This window comes from Trachemys scripta, chromosome 1, assembly GCF_013100865.1.
Source record: "Trachemys scripta elegans isolate TJP31775 chromosome 1, CAS_Tse_1.0, whole genome shotgun sequence".
In the NCBI taxonomy this organism is placed as follows: Eukaryota; Metazoa; Chordata; order Testudines; family Emydidae; genus Trachemys; species Trachemys scripta.
The window spans coordinates 268,015,436-268,031,733 of record NC_048298.1 but is presented as its reverse complement, the minus strand read 5'-3'; the positions used below and the strand labels follow the sequence as shown (position 1 = coordinate 268,031,733).

Sequence of the window (16,298 nt, the reverse complement as noted above, 5' to 3'; positions counted from 1 at the left end):
ATTAATTGTGCTAATATATGAAATAGAACTAACTCAGTACACATTTTTTTGAAGAATATATTTTGATAAAGCTACTCTTTACTGACCTTTGGGTCCATTTATATAATGCAGAAATCTAAACAACTGAAAGGCAGGTACTAGTAAACTACTAACTTGCTTTAACTTCCACTATAAAGAAAGTAAAATGTAACTTACAGAATGAAACACCGTAGGAATAAATTTTGCTTTGAAATCAAACTTAATTCACTTTAATAGTATATTTTAAACAGGTCTAAAAACAATGGTCTAGAATGAATAATCTTGTTTGTCTGATTTACTATGGTTGTGTATTTTTCTTTGCATTAATATTGCAACTGACATTCTTTTTTATCCATTTATGAGTAAACATAGCCAGGGCTTTTGTTTATATTGCAAAACCGCAGGATTAAAATTTCACTTGAACTTTCCCCAATGCTGTTGCTATATGAATCCTTCTGGTATTTACAGAATGAGAAGACTGTAAATATTTTTAAGACGTCTCTCAAAATAAGTAGAAAGTAAATTGATTACACCACCATTTGCCCTATAGGTGGTGGCTTTATAAATGCACTGTCATCCATTTTTAAATCAATGGGATCTGTGTTTAGGTATATGCTGCATACACTTACAAACCAAATTTAAAGGATCCTTTTAAAACATAAATATAATATTTTGAGTCAGTAACTTTTAATTTCCATTGTTGTTATTGAACAAGATGTCATTTCTATCCTAGAAATAAAAACAGATGCTCATATTTAATAGCAATTTTACCAAAACTTTTAAAAACTGTTTTCTAAATAATATTTTTGTCTCATTTCACAGTGTAACGAAATGTATGTGGCAAGGAACCAAGCCTCCACCTAAGCACTAGCAAATGTCTAAAATATGTTCTCTATAAATTGGTATACCATTCTAATACAGTAGCTAGACCAGTAGAACTATAGAGTTTGGCTTGCACTTTTCAAAGTCCTCCACCCTACCAGATCTAACTAGGCATCCACCCCTTGCCTAACATCCAAAACATAAATAAAATAATATGTAAAAAAAATCCCTAAAAATGAAAACCTAGCCTTCCAAGCATTTTTATGTGAACTAGTTGTATTGCTTTCTCAGGGAAAAGGTCATTCTTGGCGTAATAGTTTATAACATTAGTCATTTTAATATGTGGAAAGAGAGAATTTGAATTTTTGATTAGAGGTAGATTCATTTTCATTTAAACAGGAAGACTTTCATAGTTTGTTCAGTCTTTGCTTTGATCATTTCATAGCTGAAAGACTTCTTAAAGTCCATGTATCCTTCTGGTCACTCCTTTGGTATGTTAATAAGTTCTCTGTCTCCTTAGGGAGAACAGAGATCAAGGATCCTACCGGGACATCCAGCAAAAAAGTGAACGCAGGCGAATGCATTCATCAGATGATGTATTTAGTGAAGAAAAACATCCTTCCAGACCATCAGTAGCAAAAGATTACCTTGTTGAAAAAGATGCCTCTTACAGCTTTAAGAAGAATGAAAAATCATATGCTGCACAAATTGACAAAGAGAATTCTCAAAAGCCAGAGATCTATGCAACAGTTGAAACTCAAATTCCATCTAAAAGCCTATTAGAAGAACAGAGCTCAGTCCCTTTGTCTACTTACCCTTCAGTGAATGCACAAATGGGGTCAGCTCAGGTTTCAGCTTCTCTCCCCAGAAATTACCAGAAAACTGATACCTCTAGGTTAACATCTGTGGTTACACCAAGACCTTTTGGTGTCCACTCAAGAGGAATCTCATCACTTCCCAGATCATTTACGGTAAAACTCCTTCAATTTCTTCGTGTTTGTGAATGTTACTATCTTGAATCGTTAACCCAATAGCCGTTTTAACCTTTTCATGCATTTAGTTTTAAATTTCCTGCCCCTGTTTAACAAAGGAGGTATTAATAATGGAGCAAATAATTCTGTCAGTTTCCTAAACAATTGTTGTTGATTATGTACTTAAAACAATGATCTGCTTCCTATGAATAGATGTCTGATAAATATATTGGTAAAATATTTTTTGGTAAAAGTTCATGTTTTCTTGCTAGAAAATTTATTGACCTATCAGTACATATTCTGAAACGTACTTAGCATAATTATACTTTTAGCTGATGTAAATTGTCATTCCATCAAAGTCAATGGAACTAGAACAATTTTATACCAACCGAGCTTAATATATTATTAATGAACCCTAATATGGGCAATCAGCATATCTGCATAAATTGTATTGTCTTTTCCATAATTCCCTAGCTGCCCTAATTTTGAAACTGATGTGTCTAAAAGTATGCTATTTTAATGCATTTCTTTTAAATCCAAACTTGAATTAGTTATTCTGCTCACATGCATCTGAGAGGGGAAAAAACCCATCTTGCTCTTTTAGTAATAGTGGACAATAGGATAGTGGGTGTGGCAATGGGAAATTGCATTGAAAGAATGGATGGAGAAAAAGATAAGAGAACTTCTGTGGCTGAGCTCTCTAGACTATTTAGCTTAGTTTGCTGAGAATCAAACTTGAGGCTTTTATGCTTTTTAAAAAAAGCAGCATGTGCCAATATGAACAACATTTTCATTCCAGGTGGACGATGTCCAGAAGTATAATGGAGAAGTAGATGGAGCCAAGAGATCTCAAAGGTTGCTCACCAGCTATTCATTTTCAACACTGGAAGCAGGACCACTTGTCTCTGCAGATGAAATGACAAGTGGTGGCAAGGAGGAAAAGGAAAGCATTAAAAGAACAGAGTCTCCTACACTGAGAGCCTCTGCTACATCTCAATACCAGGATGCAGCGGCCCCTGGTCTTAAATCAGAGTATTATACTCATCCTGACCCTATTACAGTTGCATCTTCTGCAGAAATAAGAAGCCTGCCAGAGCCAGAGGTTTCAGTGTCACAGGTGAGTTTGGAAAGTATATAATTACCCACAGTAACCTGGTAGTACTAAGATAGTGTGAACAAATATTAAAGCTATAGGTTAACATGCTTCACCAGTAAGAGAGGTATTCAGAGAAACAAATAAACCATTTCACTTAAGAAGCGCTTCTCTTTCCCATGGAGTATGAAAAATTAAATATTTGGCCTGTGTAATTTGTTCTTTTGATTACTACAATCTTTCTAAACCTCTTTTCTCTGTTTTGAGTTTGTCCCTGTCTCTGTTTCTTGTAAAAATTGAGCTAAATTTTCAGTTTAGCATTAAGCAGGTTTCTATTTTTGTACTCACAATTATTTGCAGCAGCAATTAAGGTCACTAGGACATTGAAGAATCTGGTTTGTGGGCTTAATTAGGTTAGTTGCACTAGCGTTTATTTGCACCCTCAAACTTTAGGAATGAATGCCAGCTTCTGAAAATCTAACCTTTAAATGTGCTAAGCATTACTCCAGGTTTCACTTTTTACTGCAATGCCTTGAGGTAGGGTTTTTCCCCCCCAATAGTTCTTTTGATTGCTTTATTCTGATTGTATTCACTAATTACTTTAAAAAAATAAATCACTTCCTCAATATTTGCCTGTTTAATGGAAAGTTTCCAACTTTGGTTCAGAAGTTAGGTCCTGTGCTCTACTTTCAGAGCTCTGGGGCATATAAGGTACCATAATTCTTCCACTGCTGACTGCTGTTTCCTGCCCTTTTTTTCAAATGTAACCCGAATACCAATAGTGTCAGCTGTCAGTAGCTTCTTGCAACAGTTGACAACATCACTAACTCCCAAGATCATGCTGGGAGTCGCATTCTCTACATTGTTTATGCTGCTGTAGATAGCAGTTATGTCAGCTGTTGGAGGGAAAATACAGGACTCTGAATTCCAATTGGTGCAATCACTTCCTGCTCTACTTTTGTTTTAAAATAGATTTGCAAATATTTTGAACAGTTTTTTTTTTTTTTTTTTTTAAACCAACTTTGAAATGAAATATTTTTCATTTTACACCACAGGCTCCTAGCGTTGCTGCCTGGCCTGTCATCCTACTTTATTTAATCAAAGGTTCTGACAGCATGATTGCATGTAGGAGGAGATGGTTTCAATGCATTGCAGTAAAAGGAATTATATTAGGCTAGATATGGGTCCTTGTTTATGGCTCATGTGAGCTGAATGGAAACAAAATGTTCTGGGTCATATTTCATTCTATTCTCTGTATCAAAACTCAGACCAAGGCTAGCTGGGGCTTGGTTATCAGGTATGTGATGGTAAACTCTCCTGCCTGGCAAACGAGGAATTTTTTTTTTTATATACAGCATGCGTCAAGCTATAGTTAAGGTGGGAACTCCTTTCCCACAAATTGAGATGTCCACTTGTGTGCTGGTAAGGCATTTCACAGCCAAGTGAGAGACTGGTATCTCTGTGAACCACTGAACCAATCAGGTGGCATTTGTAGAGCACCGTAGGCATTGGGATGGACCTGTCCAAATGGTGCAGTTCAGTACATGGAGACGGAGTGCCCTTCTGTTCAGAGCTGGGCTTGAGGAGGGAGAACACATCTTCAGATTGAGGAGATGAAAATAATAGACATGAGACCTTCTTGCAGTGTGGATTGATATAAATTTAAATAATCAAGTTTAACTGGTTCTGTATTTGTATTTTTCAGTTATTTTCCTAAAGAAAGGTTGAGTCTCATTAGTTTATTTGCATATCGATGTGTTGATATGCAAATGAATCTAGTCTATACACTAAATTAGATACTACTTTTGCTAATTAGGAGAATACACTATCTATACACATTTATTTAAGCAATTATATAGCTTAACATACATTTATTCAGATTCTTAATTGTTACTTTTTATTATGATAGAAAATGGTGAATGATGCATTTCTTAGACTGATTTGCAAGGATATGCTGGATATGTAAACTTTTTTGCTTATCAAAACATACTTTGTATTAAAACGAATTGATTTATTGAACAAAGGAAGTAGTATCTATAGTTTAGTAAATTGAAGTGATTGTTTTTCTGATCACCATGTCAAGCTTTCTTATGTTTTCATTTGTCATTGAACTGAACTAGTTGAATAAATTGAAATGAAGAAAATAATCTCTGCACCTGCAGAAGAGACTACTGCTGTCAAATGCTAGTTTAGTACTTCAACAAACTCTCTGGTTCCAGTGCTTAGCCAGTGACTTCTCCTAGTTCAGCAGTTTGATTTTCTTTAAAACTTTAAATGTTTTTAATAAATTATAATTTTTGTGTTAGCATATGTTGTCATAATTTCAAATTTAACTTTAAATACATTTTTCTTTTTATAAATAAACCTATTTAATTTAAATAAAAATATCATTGATTTTTATCCATCCTACATTTATGGAATATTTAACAGCCAAATACTTTCTTAATATATGATACTGTATTGAATTTACTCAATATACTATATTAAATTTAGTATAATGCTCTCCTTATATTCAGTGAGATCAGTTGTATAGCAAGAAAAGTAAAAGCCTATTTAAATAATATAAGGGCATTTACTGGTTTATAAGCTAATAGCTGTATCTTAGACTAATAACTAACTCAGAAATATCTGTCCTGGACTTGTATACTGTGAGTGTCTGTGACTTTATTGGCCAAGATGATTACCTGGTAAACAGGAAGAAATGTCATATTGGTGTATTGCAGTATGTGCCTCTTCTGCAACCTGGGCTCTGACTATTGTAAACCCCTCTGCACAACTGGCTATTGTCCTCCGACTTGCCCAACCATACGGCTGCCTCTGCTTGTAACCTCCTCTTCGTGTCATCCCACCCAGTCTTATTATTTGCTATATTTTCCCTGCTCCTCCTTGCTCATTATAATTTAGCTCTTCCTCCATCACTAATTAGAATAATTCCTCTGATTGAATTGTTTTGATATTAATGTATATAGGGTTAGACAGTGACATGATGGGGGGTAGAGGCTAGAAATTAGGATGACAACATTTGTAAGTATATGGATGGAGATTTGAGGACAGTTGCTACTCAGAACTGTGTAGAATGTCCAGGAATTGTGCAGATCTTTGTATTCTTCTTCGAGTGCTTGCTCATGTCCATTCAGCTTAGGTGTGTGTGCTTGCCACATGCACCAGTGCTAGAAGTTTTTCCCTCAGCAGTATCTGTAGGGGACCCGCTCCAGCATCCCCTGGAGTGGCGCGCACATGCCATGGTATATAGGGCGCCGCCAGTTCTCGCCACCCTCAGTTCCTTCTTGCCACCAGTGATGGTGCTGGAACTGTTGCTGCTTCAGCCAGTGATGTTGCTGCTCGTTCGTACGAACTAATTATCTCCTGAATGGTACTGTATATAATACAGTAATAGTGGCCTACCCTGCCACAGTAAAGGGTTTAGTATTAACATATTCGTTTTGTGTAATGTCCATTTTAACATTTTCAACCCAAAAAAATCTAAATGAAGTGTTACGATTTTCTCATTTCGATAATGTTGAAAAACAATTCACTTTGACTTTTATAATGTCAATTAATTTTGTTTCAGCTTTTATATTATATCATATTACATTATATTATAGTGTTTCAATATTATCAAAATGAAATTATATTTTTCATAGTTCTGAGTTGACTTTTTTCAGAATTTTTGTTTCATGGTAAATTTCAAAACGTTAGAATTTCCCAGGAATGGAAATTTTGGTTTCTGAGCAACTCTAGTAATTTGCTTACAATTTAAGACCCCTGAGTTCATACAGAATGCATTCATTAGAACTCCACACAGAGGCAGTGGTCCACACGAATAGATCCCGTTACAGGATTGGGGCCTAAAGGAGCATGGCTTACCCCTGTCTTAGTATGCATAATTATACATGAAATGAGTCCTTTTATCCAGCTTTTTCAAATTCCAGGTTATGAGCCTCAGTCTCATGAGGCAGTTAATTCCACAGGTTAACTATATTATGTATGACTGGGGTGACCAGATGTCCCGATTTTATAGGCACAGTCCCGATATTTGGGACTTGTTTTTAATATAGGCACCTATTTACTTACACACACACACACACACACACACACACACACGTCCCAATTTTTCACATTTGCTATCTGGTCACCCTATGTATGACGACTCATTTAGGGTTTTCATTTCTTCAAATCTTTCATAATTAATTTAATAAATTGGTCTCTTGAGATACAATTTGTGTAAACTAGCTGTCCATTTCACCTTTCCTGGGTGTCACACTGTCAGCTAATTCCTTCCTATAAACTCTTATTAAAGCATTTTGCAGTAAACACCATGTTATGATGAATTTAATAATATCTACAGACAGTTAAATATGTATGTGTATACTAAATGTCTTCTATGTAACCTTTAAAACATAATTATCTAAGTAAAAAAGCTAGTTAGCATGTTCTACAAAGAAAACCGCTTTATAGTCAGTTAATAGATAATTAAAGCGTACATTGTGAGTAGCCTCACTTATTTAGTGGATAAACTTTCCTTCATGTAGATGCCTGTGACACCAGATAGTGCAGTGTCATGTTTTATTTTTCAGGACCTGTACAGTGAAATGAGAATCAGTATAAACCAGAGACCTGGTAACAGTCGCAACTTTGGGTTCATCACAAATTGGAAACCTTCTGGGGTTTTTATACAAACAATTGAAGAAGGTAAACTAATATTTAACTCTTTTATGAACTTTGCTCTTACTGTTAATGGATTGAGACTGCTAGACAAAGGCATTTAATTTTAATGATGAATGAAAATCTTCCAAAGAATTTAGATGGAAAGAAAACAGTTTTTGACTGTTAAAGGCTAAATACGCTATGCTTCCTCTGTATTTTCATCCACTAAAATTGGTTTAATTTAGAAATATTTGAAAGTGTATTTTGAAGTAAAGAAGTCTTAAATCCATAGCAATGGTGTAAATTCTGGTTTATTTACCAGACATCATTCTAAGGCTTCAGAATGTCTGCTAAATACAATTACTTACTTAGGGATATCACAGGGACATGCAGATAAAATAGACTGCTCCTTTCTTGGAGTATATTTTAAAAGGTTTCACTTCCTACAACCTTAGAGACAGATGCATAGGAAAGGTATTTGTGAGCAGACTATTTTTTAATTTCAGGTTTCCTTTCCTCCACTATGTTAAAGATTGTAAAATATTACATTCCATGAGTAACTGTAGCTTCTAAATGATCTGCATGACATTTTTTTTTTTTTTTGAAGTAACAAAAAGGAATTAGTCAGTTTCATTTGGTGTTGGAATAAATACTCACAAATTATAGTGCCATTTTCTTCAGATATTTACTAATATCCAGGATTAATCATTTTTTTTCCTGTGGAAATGAATCTTACGCTAATCAATATCTCTTAAGTTTCTTGTAGTTGGTTTTAAAGAACAAATTAAAATTATTTGTATTACATTGCTATTTATTTTTAAAAATTCAGCTATAAATTGTTCATTCAACCACCCCTTCCCACGAAACTATAAACTGTCAAGTCTTATGGAGTACACTGATATTTTTTCAGTAACATTCACTCCATATTCGATAATGTCCTTGGTTACAACTAAAATAGTACCTTGCAGTAAGACAGGCTTAAAACCCGAGCAGAGAAGACACCATTGGAAGCTTCATATTGGCCTGGCACTTCATTACATTTCTTTTCACAGAGAGAAAAATAATTGTGTAACAATCACCTTACACATTGACTTTAAAATGAAAGCGAAGGCCAGGTTTTAAATCACTGTTAATCATGGCTTGCTCCTTCCAGATTTAACAGGCTAAAACAATTGACAACTGCTTTATCCAAAAGGCAATTTAAATTTGTTTTCACTGCCACCAAGTCTGTTTTACATCAGTTACTTTGTGCAAAGGCCTGTCTCTATATGCTCTTTAGTGTAAATCAGAAATATATTTTACCATATGAAGCTAGCTGAGCATTAGTTTGCTACCATAATATTCAAATAGAACTAAAGAAATACTTGTATCGAAAATAAGAGTAGAAAAATGGCAATATTTACACTTCTTCTTAGAAAGGAAAATACCTTTTATCTGCAGGAAAAATTATGAAAAAAATACCTTAACTAAGTGTTTCAATCTTCATCTAAAAGCCTGTGTACTGGAATGAAAAAATGCTCAGTTCACGCAAGTGGTCATCTGATGTCTGTCTACAGATGTAATCTGGAGACCCCAGCAGGTGCCATTGGTTCACATTTGGTTGGTTGGTCTGGTCCTGAATATCTTACCTTCTGGGGTGGTATGGGAGGATTTGTGTGACCTTCAGTTCTTCAGCTTTTTTCCTGGAGGCTTACTTGAGAGTCCAGCTTTTTCCCCACATGCAATTCCATGCAATCTTTTGCTACTCCAGTTGAGTAGATGCACAGCACTCACTTTGAAGACTGACTTTAGCTCAGTCAAGTCTTTTGATGTCCAGTTCCCTGCCTGGCAAAACAAGGTTTACAAAACAAGGTTGGAGACAAAATTCAGGATCTTTGAAGCTAACAGCTGTCCCCCATTGTCTTTCTAGTGCATACCCAGGTATTCTTATATGGGAAGCCATTGTGTTGCCTTTCTGTATGCTTCCCATTAACTTAAAGCAATGAAGGGGTATAATAAACATAACATTAACCCTAATGCAAGTTAAATCAATGCATTCACTTGGGAAAATCGTCTAATACAATAGGATATAACTGTACTTCACTGACCTGGTCACTTGAACTGTTGATACCATGACATCAATATTCACTTATCATTACATAGCAATTCCCGCAGCATTCATAATCTTGTTACATGTTAGCTCCATCTATGTCACCGCATCAGTTAAAATTCAGCTTATCATTATTGACCGATATCAGGATGCCTGCACTGTCTTGCTTCTAAGTGAGAAAGAGGCAGCAAGAATTTTGCAATGAACAGGCTACCTGCAATATGAAATGCAAATCTGAAAGTTTCTTGTTCCCCTCCAACTTCCACAGATCTATTTTATAATAGAAAACTATATAGTACTTCTACATTAACCAAGATACCCAGCATTACATATCCCAGAGAGGCCAGTGTACGATAGCAAGTTTTACTAAATTTACTTAAATTTCTGGCTATAAGCATTGTTTTCAGGAAACAAACTGAATAGCCACTTTCCCCATCCTGACTTTGGTATAAGTGTTTAAGTACCCCCAGACATGAGGAATTTTTGGTCTGATCTGTTAGGTAGCACTGCAGACCTTGGCCAGCTGCAAGTAGATGATGAAATCATTGCTGTTGACGGCACAAGAGTTTCACAAATGGACCATAATCAGTGGGAGAAAGCCATGGCCAATGCACTAGAAACTGGAAACCTGGTCATGGATGTCAGACGATATGGAAAAAATGGTGAGTTGTTTCGCTGGGCAGCTATAGTCTGTTGTATAAGGTGAATAAGCTTTGTTTAGTGAAGTTGCTCTGATGGGTTGGGGCCTGTAGTCCTTGCTTCAGCAACACCTTTTCTGAAACTACATGCTTTGTTAGTTTTCAGAGTAGCAGCCGTGTTAGTCTGTATCCGCAAAAAGAAGAACAGGAGTACTTGTGGCACCTTAGAGACTAACAAATTTATTAGAGCATAAGCTTTCGTGGACTACAGCCCACTTCTTGCTTTGTTAGTGTGTGTATTTTATTATAACACAACTTGGGGTTTCTTTTTTATATGGTTTGTATCGCAAATAACTTAACTAGCAAGTCTGCTAACCCTAAACTGGTGACCACTCTCTTATGCGTTGGTCTAATTTTTGAGGGAGTGCATAGTTGCATGTACGTCCTAGATTATTTTGTTAGATACATAAGGGCACCACAGAAAGGAATTGAAAATACCCCCTTCTTGCCACCTCAGTTTAGGGGTGGAGGATAGTCCTGTCAGACCAGGAGGTGATGTCCATTCCTAGGATCCTTGCTGGCATCTGAGAGAGGCAGCAGTGTCCCCCTTTTCTGATGTAACATTGCACCCTGCGTCCCCCTCAGGATGGAGGATGTGTGCAAAATGAGCAGCTGGTGGGGAGGGAGAGTGTAGAGCTTGCCATTGCCCGACTGTGTTATGATTGGCCCATTCAGGGGAGGGCTATAAGAGCTGATTAGGTCATTCAGCCCATCCATTTGGCATTAAAAATTCCCTCCTACTCATACTAGCACCATGCTGGCCCTGTAGCATGGACATACACTTACATTCTTGCTGGGTTGTGTAGTTGCCTTGCCAGAAATCCAGATATGCTCTGGGGCTGGCCCTTTTTAGGATCAAGAAAGGATTTTCCCTCTGCCCACGTATTGCTGATGTGCAGTGAGTGTTTGGCATTCACCATTAGAAGTTCATGCATTGGGGTAAGCAGAAAAAGTTATTAGTTTAAAAACAAACAAACAAAGTGGTCTGTCACAACTTGTCTAGTGTCCAGTGTAGGTTAGGCTAGAAAGTAATGGGATCAGCTCTTGCAATAAACCTAGGAGGCTTCTCACAGAGACCTTAATTGATTTTGGGGTTTTGAGTGGTTTTAAGTCCTCTGTAAATTAAGGCACTTCTCATTTATACACTCATGTCCTGCAGGAGGGGAAGGTGATGTGGGAGTCCATCTCCTGGGATGAATTCCTGGTTGAGGTCAATGTAGAGGTTAGGCCAGGGTAGCCATCTCCTTATCCATTTTGCTGCTTTGGTTTAGTTACGGTGAGGACAATTTCTCTTCCTAGTTACTATACAGTTAAAGGTGCTGTCTGCCATTTAAAACTCTTTACCTGTGTGGTCTAATCAATTGCAGTGTGGGTTATAACATCCATCCATAAATTTTCAGGGACAAATTTGGTGGATTGTACTCCTGTAAAACTTGTAGATAATGTTCCAGGAGCAGTGTCTGTCAGTTAAAATACAACTTACTGCTCACTCCCCCTGTGGCTTGATTATAGGTGAGAGAACTTTTGTCCTTTCCAATGACATTGTTGTGAAAAAATAACTTTCAATTAATATGAATATCTATATTTGTAATGTTGAACTACAGAACTTCATGTTTATGTAATGAATCTTAGTAAACTTGCTAGTATTTCTCAAGCCCATCTTTTGACTAACTCTTGCTTGTTATGGGAAGCTGGTCTGTTTATAAAAGCCCTAACCATTTCCTGTCTTTACGAATTCTACCTACTTCATTTTTCTCTCTTCTTGTTTTTTTTTTTAAATGAGAATGTGTTTTCACTAACTTTTATTCTTTATACTTTGACTTTTCTGTCCACATTCATTTCTTGATCTCCATGTGCCAATCAGATTGGGGCAAAGACCAGCCTTCCCTGCCATATGTAAGGCATAAAATCCTCAATCTCACCAGTATGGCTACCAACATTGTAGGTACACCTGAAAATAAATGGATTGATGCAACTTCTGGAGATCAGAATTCTACGAACTCTTCAAACATATCAGCCAAAAGAGATTTCTCCTACAGCCTTCAAAATTCTGTAAGACTTTTTTTTTTTTTTTCAGGGGGTGAAGGGTGTTTGGGTGTTGGGAGCAGAAATTAAGGGAAAACTTTAAGGCCTCACAGAGGAATAAGAAAGTAATTGTAGTAATTCCAGGAAAGCAGTTTTCATTTTGCTTTCTAACTAGAATACTAGAATCTATTAATATATTTAAATATATTAATTCCTGTGTGTCTAACTTATTTCTGTACAAAACTAGTGTAATATGGAGATATCCCATCTCCTAGAACTGGAAGGGACCTTGAAAGGTCATTGAGTCCAGCCCCCTGCCTTCACTAGCAGGACCAAGAACTGATTTTGCCCCAGATCCCCAAGTGGCCCCCTCAAGGATTGAACTCACAACCCTGGGTTTAGCAGGCCAATGCTCAAACCACTGAGCTATCCCTCCTCCCCTAATATGTGGAGTCACAGCATCACACGGTAGCAATATTTTTGTTCTGGTAGCAATTACATTTTTAGGTAACTGATTTCTGCATAACTGCACAAAGACTGCATGGTATAGTAAAATTATTTGAGCACTGATGTAGTTTCAGACATAGGAGCACATTCTCCAGAATGAGCGGCACAAAGGAGCCATATTCTGGCCATAAATAGCCAGTGGACAATTCCCCTTGTGGGGAGGAACTCTCCATTCATCTAAACCTAGCGGTGGCAGCTCTTATGCTAGATGGCATTTTCACCCCAGGATAGGAGTGGGCTGAGGACTTGGCAGATTGGATCTCTGTTTTTTCAATCCGCCGCTGATATAATTTAGAGCAGCCACTAGGCTGCTCTTGATGTCTGCACCAGGCCGGTACAGAATCAGAGGGTTCCCTGATTCCCCTTTGCCCTCGTTGAGTCTAGGGGTGATTCTCCCCTGCATCTAGAGTTTAGATTTACTAATTTATTCAGAATGACGACGTACTGTTTGGTCTTCCTGGCTGCATAATAAAATAAGTGTGAACATCTTTACTGAATGAAGATTGATGGCTTTTTTCAGTAGACAAGGAGTGAGGAGCAGTTTGGTTTTGTCATTATATTGTTTGTGTACTTGAATTATTGTTAAGTTATGTATATGTAGTGGTCACCTTTAAAAATTTGCCAATTTTGCCTTAAATAAAGTTACGGCAGGGTTTGCTGTATTCCCTTTACTTCCATATGCTTATTATAGGAAACACATGGGATACTGCTAATACTGAGATGATGTTGTTTAAGGCCAATAACACATTTTGAATGACCTCTCTATGCCCAGATGAGTGTGTAAGCAATACAAAAAAAAAAATGTACCGGCTGTTTTAAGTTTAATCAGAACATATTTTTGATTATAATAACCCTTAGAGCATGAATTCTTTAGAAATGCGCAGTACAAGGGATTTCCAGTAACAGTTTAAATGAATGCTGCCATTCCAAGAAACAGAAATTGTGTACTTTTATTTATAAACAAAACACTGGGGTATCCATCTTGGCCCATGACATTAAGTCACCAGAAATTGGTTTCCTTTCGGCCATCATCTTGCAACTGGTCATTTATCCCAGCTAATGCCTACAGTCTTTTTATTATATAAAATATATGCAAGAAGATTTAAACAATTTCTTTAACTTGAGGAATTTATAACAACCTGACACACTTTGCTGTGTGGAATTCCTATGGGAGGAAATGTTAAACTTGATTCACATGAAATTATACTAAAATAGTTTCCTATTTGTAGGATACTGGAGGAAAAGTGATAAATGGAATGCAAGCAGATCCGAGCTCTAATGAACAAAAAGGTAAACTGTCAATATTTTCAGCTACTAATTGAGAGGAGAGAACATGGATTATATCTGTAAATATTACTAGTACAGTGAAATAAATATTAGGCCTCTGAGAAAATGAAAGCTACAAGTGTAGCACGTAGGTCCAATTACATCTGAGAGGCATGGAGTTCTATTCCAGGGAGCATTGAATGGTTTAAACACTGCAAACAGAGTACAGATAAGTTCCTAGATCTCAGCATGACTGGTTGTGGACTGACTGTATGGTAGGGATGAAAGAGGAGAAACAAGAAGATACAGAAACTTAACTCCACCTATCCATTCTGCAATGGTGGTTATAACATAAAGATGCCTTATGCTGATCAGTCTTTCCTCTGCCTTTAAGAATTTGAATATTTGGTTTCTCTCCCTTCCAACCTCCTTTCTGGAGACATGGGATGAAGAGCATCCAAATATCTGTTTTGCTAGAACTCAAGTGTGATACTTCCCTCCATCCTCCCCGCCAAACCCCTCCGTATGTGGACTGCTTATTGTTGGCTCTGTGCCATAACTGTTAGTGACTCTTGTTAACAAAGGTAGGCTTGGGGGGAGGGAAGAAGGGGAGGGAAAGTAGGCACTTAAACCTCCTAATAGAATTCTAATTCCCTAATGGGAACCACTTATGCAATTACATTGTATAGTATTGTAAATGTGCATGGTGGATTATAGGTGAGCCTTGTGAACAGGAGAATATATACATAGGCAAAGGCACCATTGCATTTGACTCACAGTTAAATTGAGGGTAGTAGAGGAGAAAAGATGCCAAGGAATCTGAGTTTGTAAAATCTATCAGAGACTTTTAAAATCTGGGTGGGATCTTAAGTAAGAAAAATGGTGCTGCCAGATCTCCAGGCCCACACAAAGTGGGTCAACCATGCTGTTATAGTAGATGGATAGCAGTTGTACTAAAATGAAGTACTAATCTTTGTGTGATGTAACCTACTAAAAAAAATCTGCATTTGTTATAATAAAAGGTTAGCTTTTCTCTATCCTTCAGTTTTTTCCAAGTGATGTTACTGTAGATTGGAAAGGTCTGATGAATGTCATTTGTTATCCAGTGGCGATAGTCATTAAAAAAAATATGTAGTTAGCACCGTATTGACTTTTTTGTATTCTTTCTATTTTTCAAATAGAATCTGAACCTATTTCTTTGAAAAACTTAAAAAGACGGTCACAATTTTTTGAACAAGGTAAAACAAAAAGCTAACATTTCATGTACTTTCATGAAATTGTTCCCACTGTACATTCTACCTATTAAGTCTCTGGTGCTGGGTACTAAACCTTTTCAGTGTTGTTTGTTGCAACCATGACAAAGCAACATAATCCATTTCCGTTCTTTCCCCAGGGTCATCAGGTTGTTACAATTCATGGGTCTACCTTTGTGGTAATGGGCTTTGTGTGATTTTTTTTTTTTTTTTTTTTTGTATATGTAAAACTTTTTAAACCTGTGAGATGCTGTTCAAAACACTTTTCCACTTGTAACAGATTTGTTTCAGGTTTGCAACTCCCTACAAAACAGCTTAAAACTGACCATTCCAGCACTGTTTTAGTGCAGAGGCTAAAGAGTTGTTAAAATATTTAATAGTAAATTCAGTTTATTCAAAGCTGCTGCTTTACACCTATGTCCAAATTGATAGACTACAATAACATGGATAACTTACTATTCTAAAGTAGGTAACAATGACCAAGTCCAAAAAAAATGCAATACAAATTTTGCAAAAAAACTAATTGTATTTTTTTTTTATTATTATTATGCTTTAAGGTGTGCAAAATAAAGTGCTCATTACAGTTTTGTAGGCTTGCTTTTCTGGTATGTTCTGCATGTCACATTTCATATTTTCACTAATGTTGAATATTTAACACTGTCTTCAAAATGGTTTTGTATGTTTCAATATTTTGCTGTAGATCTTGAGGATGAAATTCTGGACCCATGGAAGTCAATAGCATTTTGCCATTGACTCCGGGAGAGCTAGGAATTCACTGAGTGGTTGTCTTTTTAAAGTGACATTTGAAATGCCACTGCACACTTCATGCTGTTCATTTCTAAATTTGTGCTTTGTATTTTTAAACATAATGAAATTTTGAACAAACTGTTAAGATAATACTGTATTTTC

General features: G+C 36.5%; 1 protein-coding gene across 18 annotated transcripts in view; it reads left to right on the top strand.

Annotated features, from left to right (window-relative positions):
* The window catches only part of LMO7 (LIM domain 7), an 88,277-nt gene that overhangs the window by 49,340 nt on the left and 22,639 nt on the right, over positions 1 to 16,298 (top strand). For 9 of the 18 annotated variants that reach the window (XM_034758330.1, XM_034758333.1, XM_034758332.1 and 6 more), the window contains 8 exons: positions 1,361 to 1,811; positions 2,611 to 2,928; positions 7,482 to 7,596; positions 10,141 to 10,302; positions 12,203 to 12,390; positions 14,100 to 14,160; positions 15,318 to 15,374; positions 15,530 to 15,568. In XM_034758330.1, coding sequence (XP_034614221.1) covers positions 1,361 to 1,811; positions 2,611 to 2,928; positions 7,482 to 7,596; positions 10,141 to 10,302; positions 12,203 to 12,390; positions 14,100 to 14,160; positions 15,318 to 15,374; positions 15,530 to 15,568 — 1,391 coding nt within the window. The remainder of the gene's footprint in view (positions 1 to 1,360; positions 1,812 to 2,610; positions 2,929 to 7,481; positions 7,597 to 10,140; positions 10,303 to 12,202; positions 12,391 to 14,099; positions 14,161 to 15,317; positions 15,375 to 15,529; positions 15,569 to 16,298) is intronic. The other 9 variants (XM_034758337.1, XM_034758336.1, XM_034758334.1 and 6 more) reach the window with 4 other exon arrangements.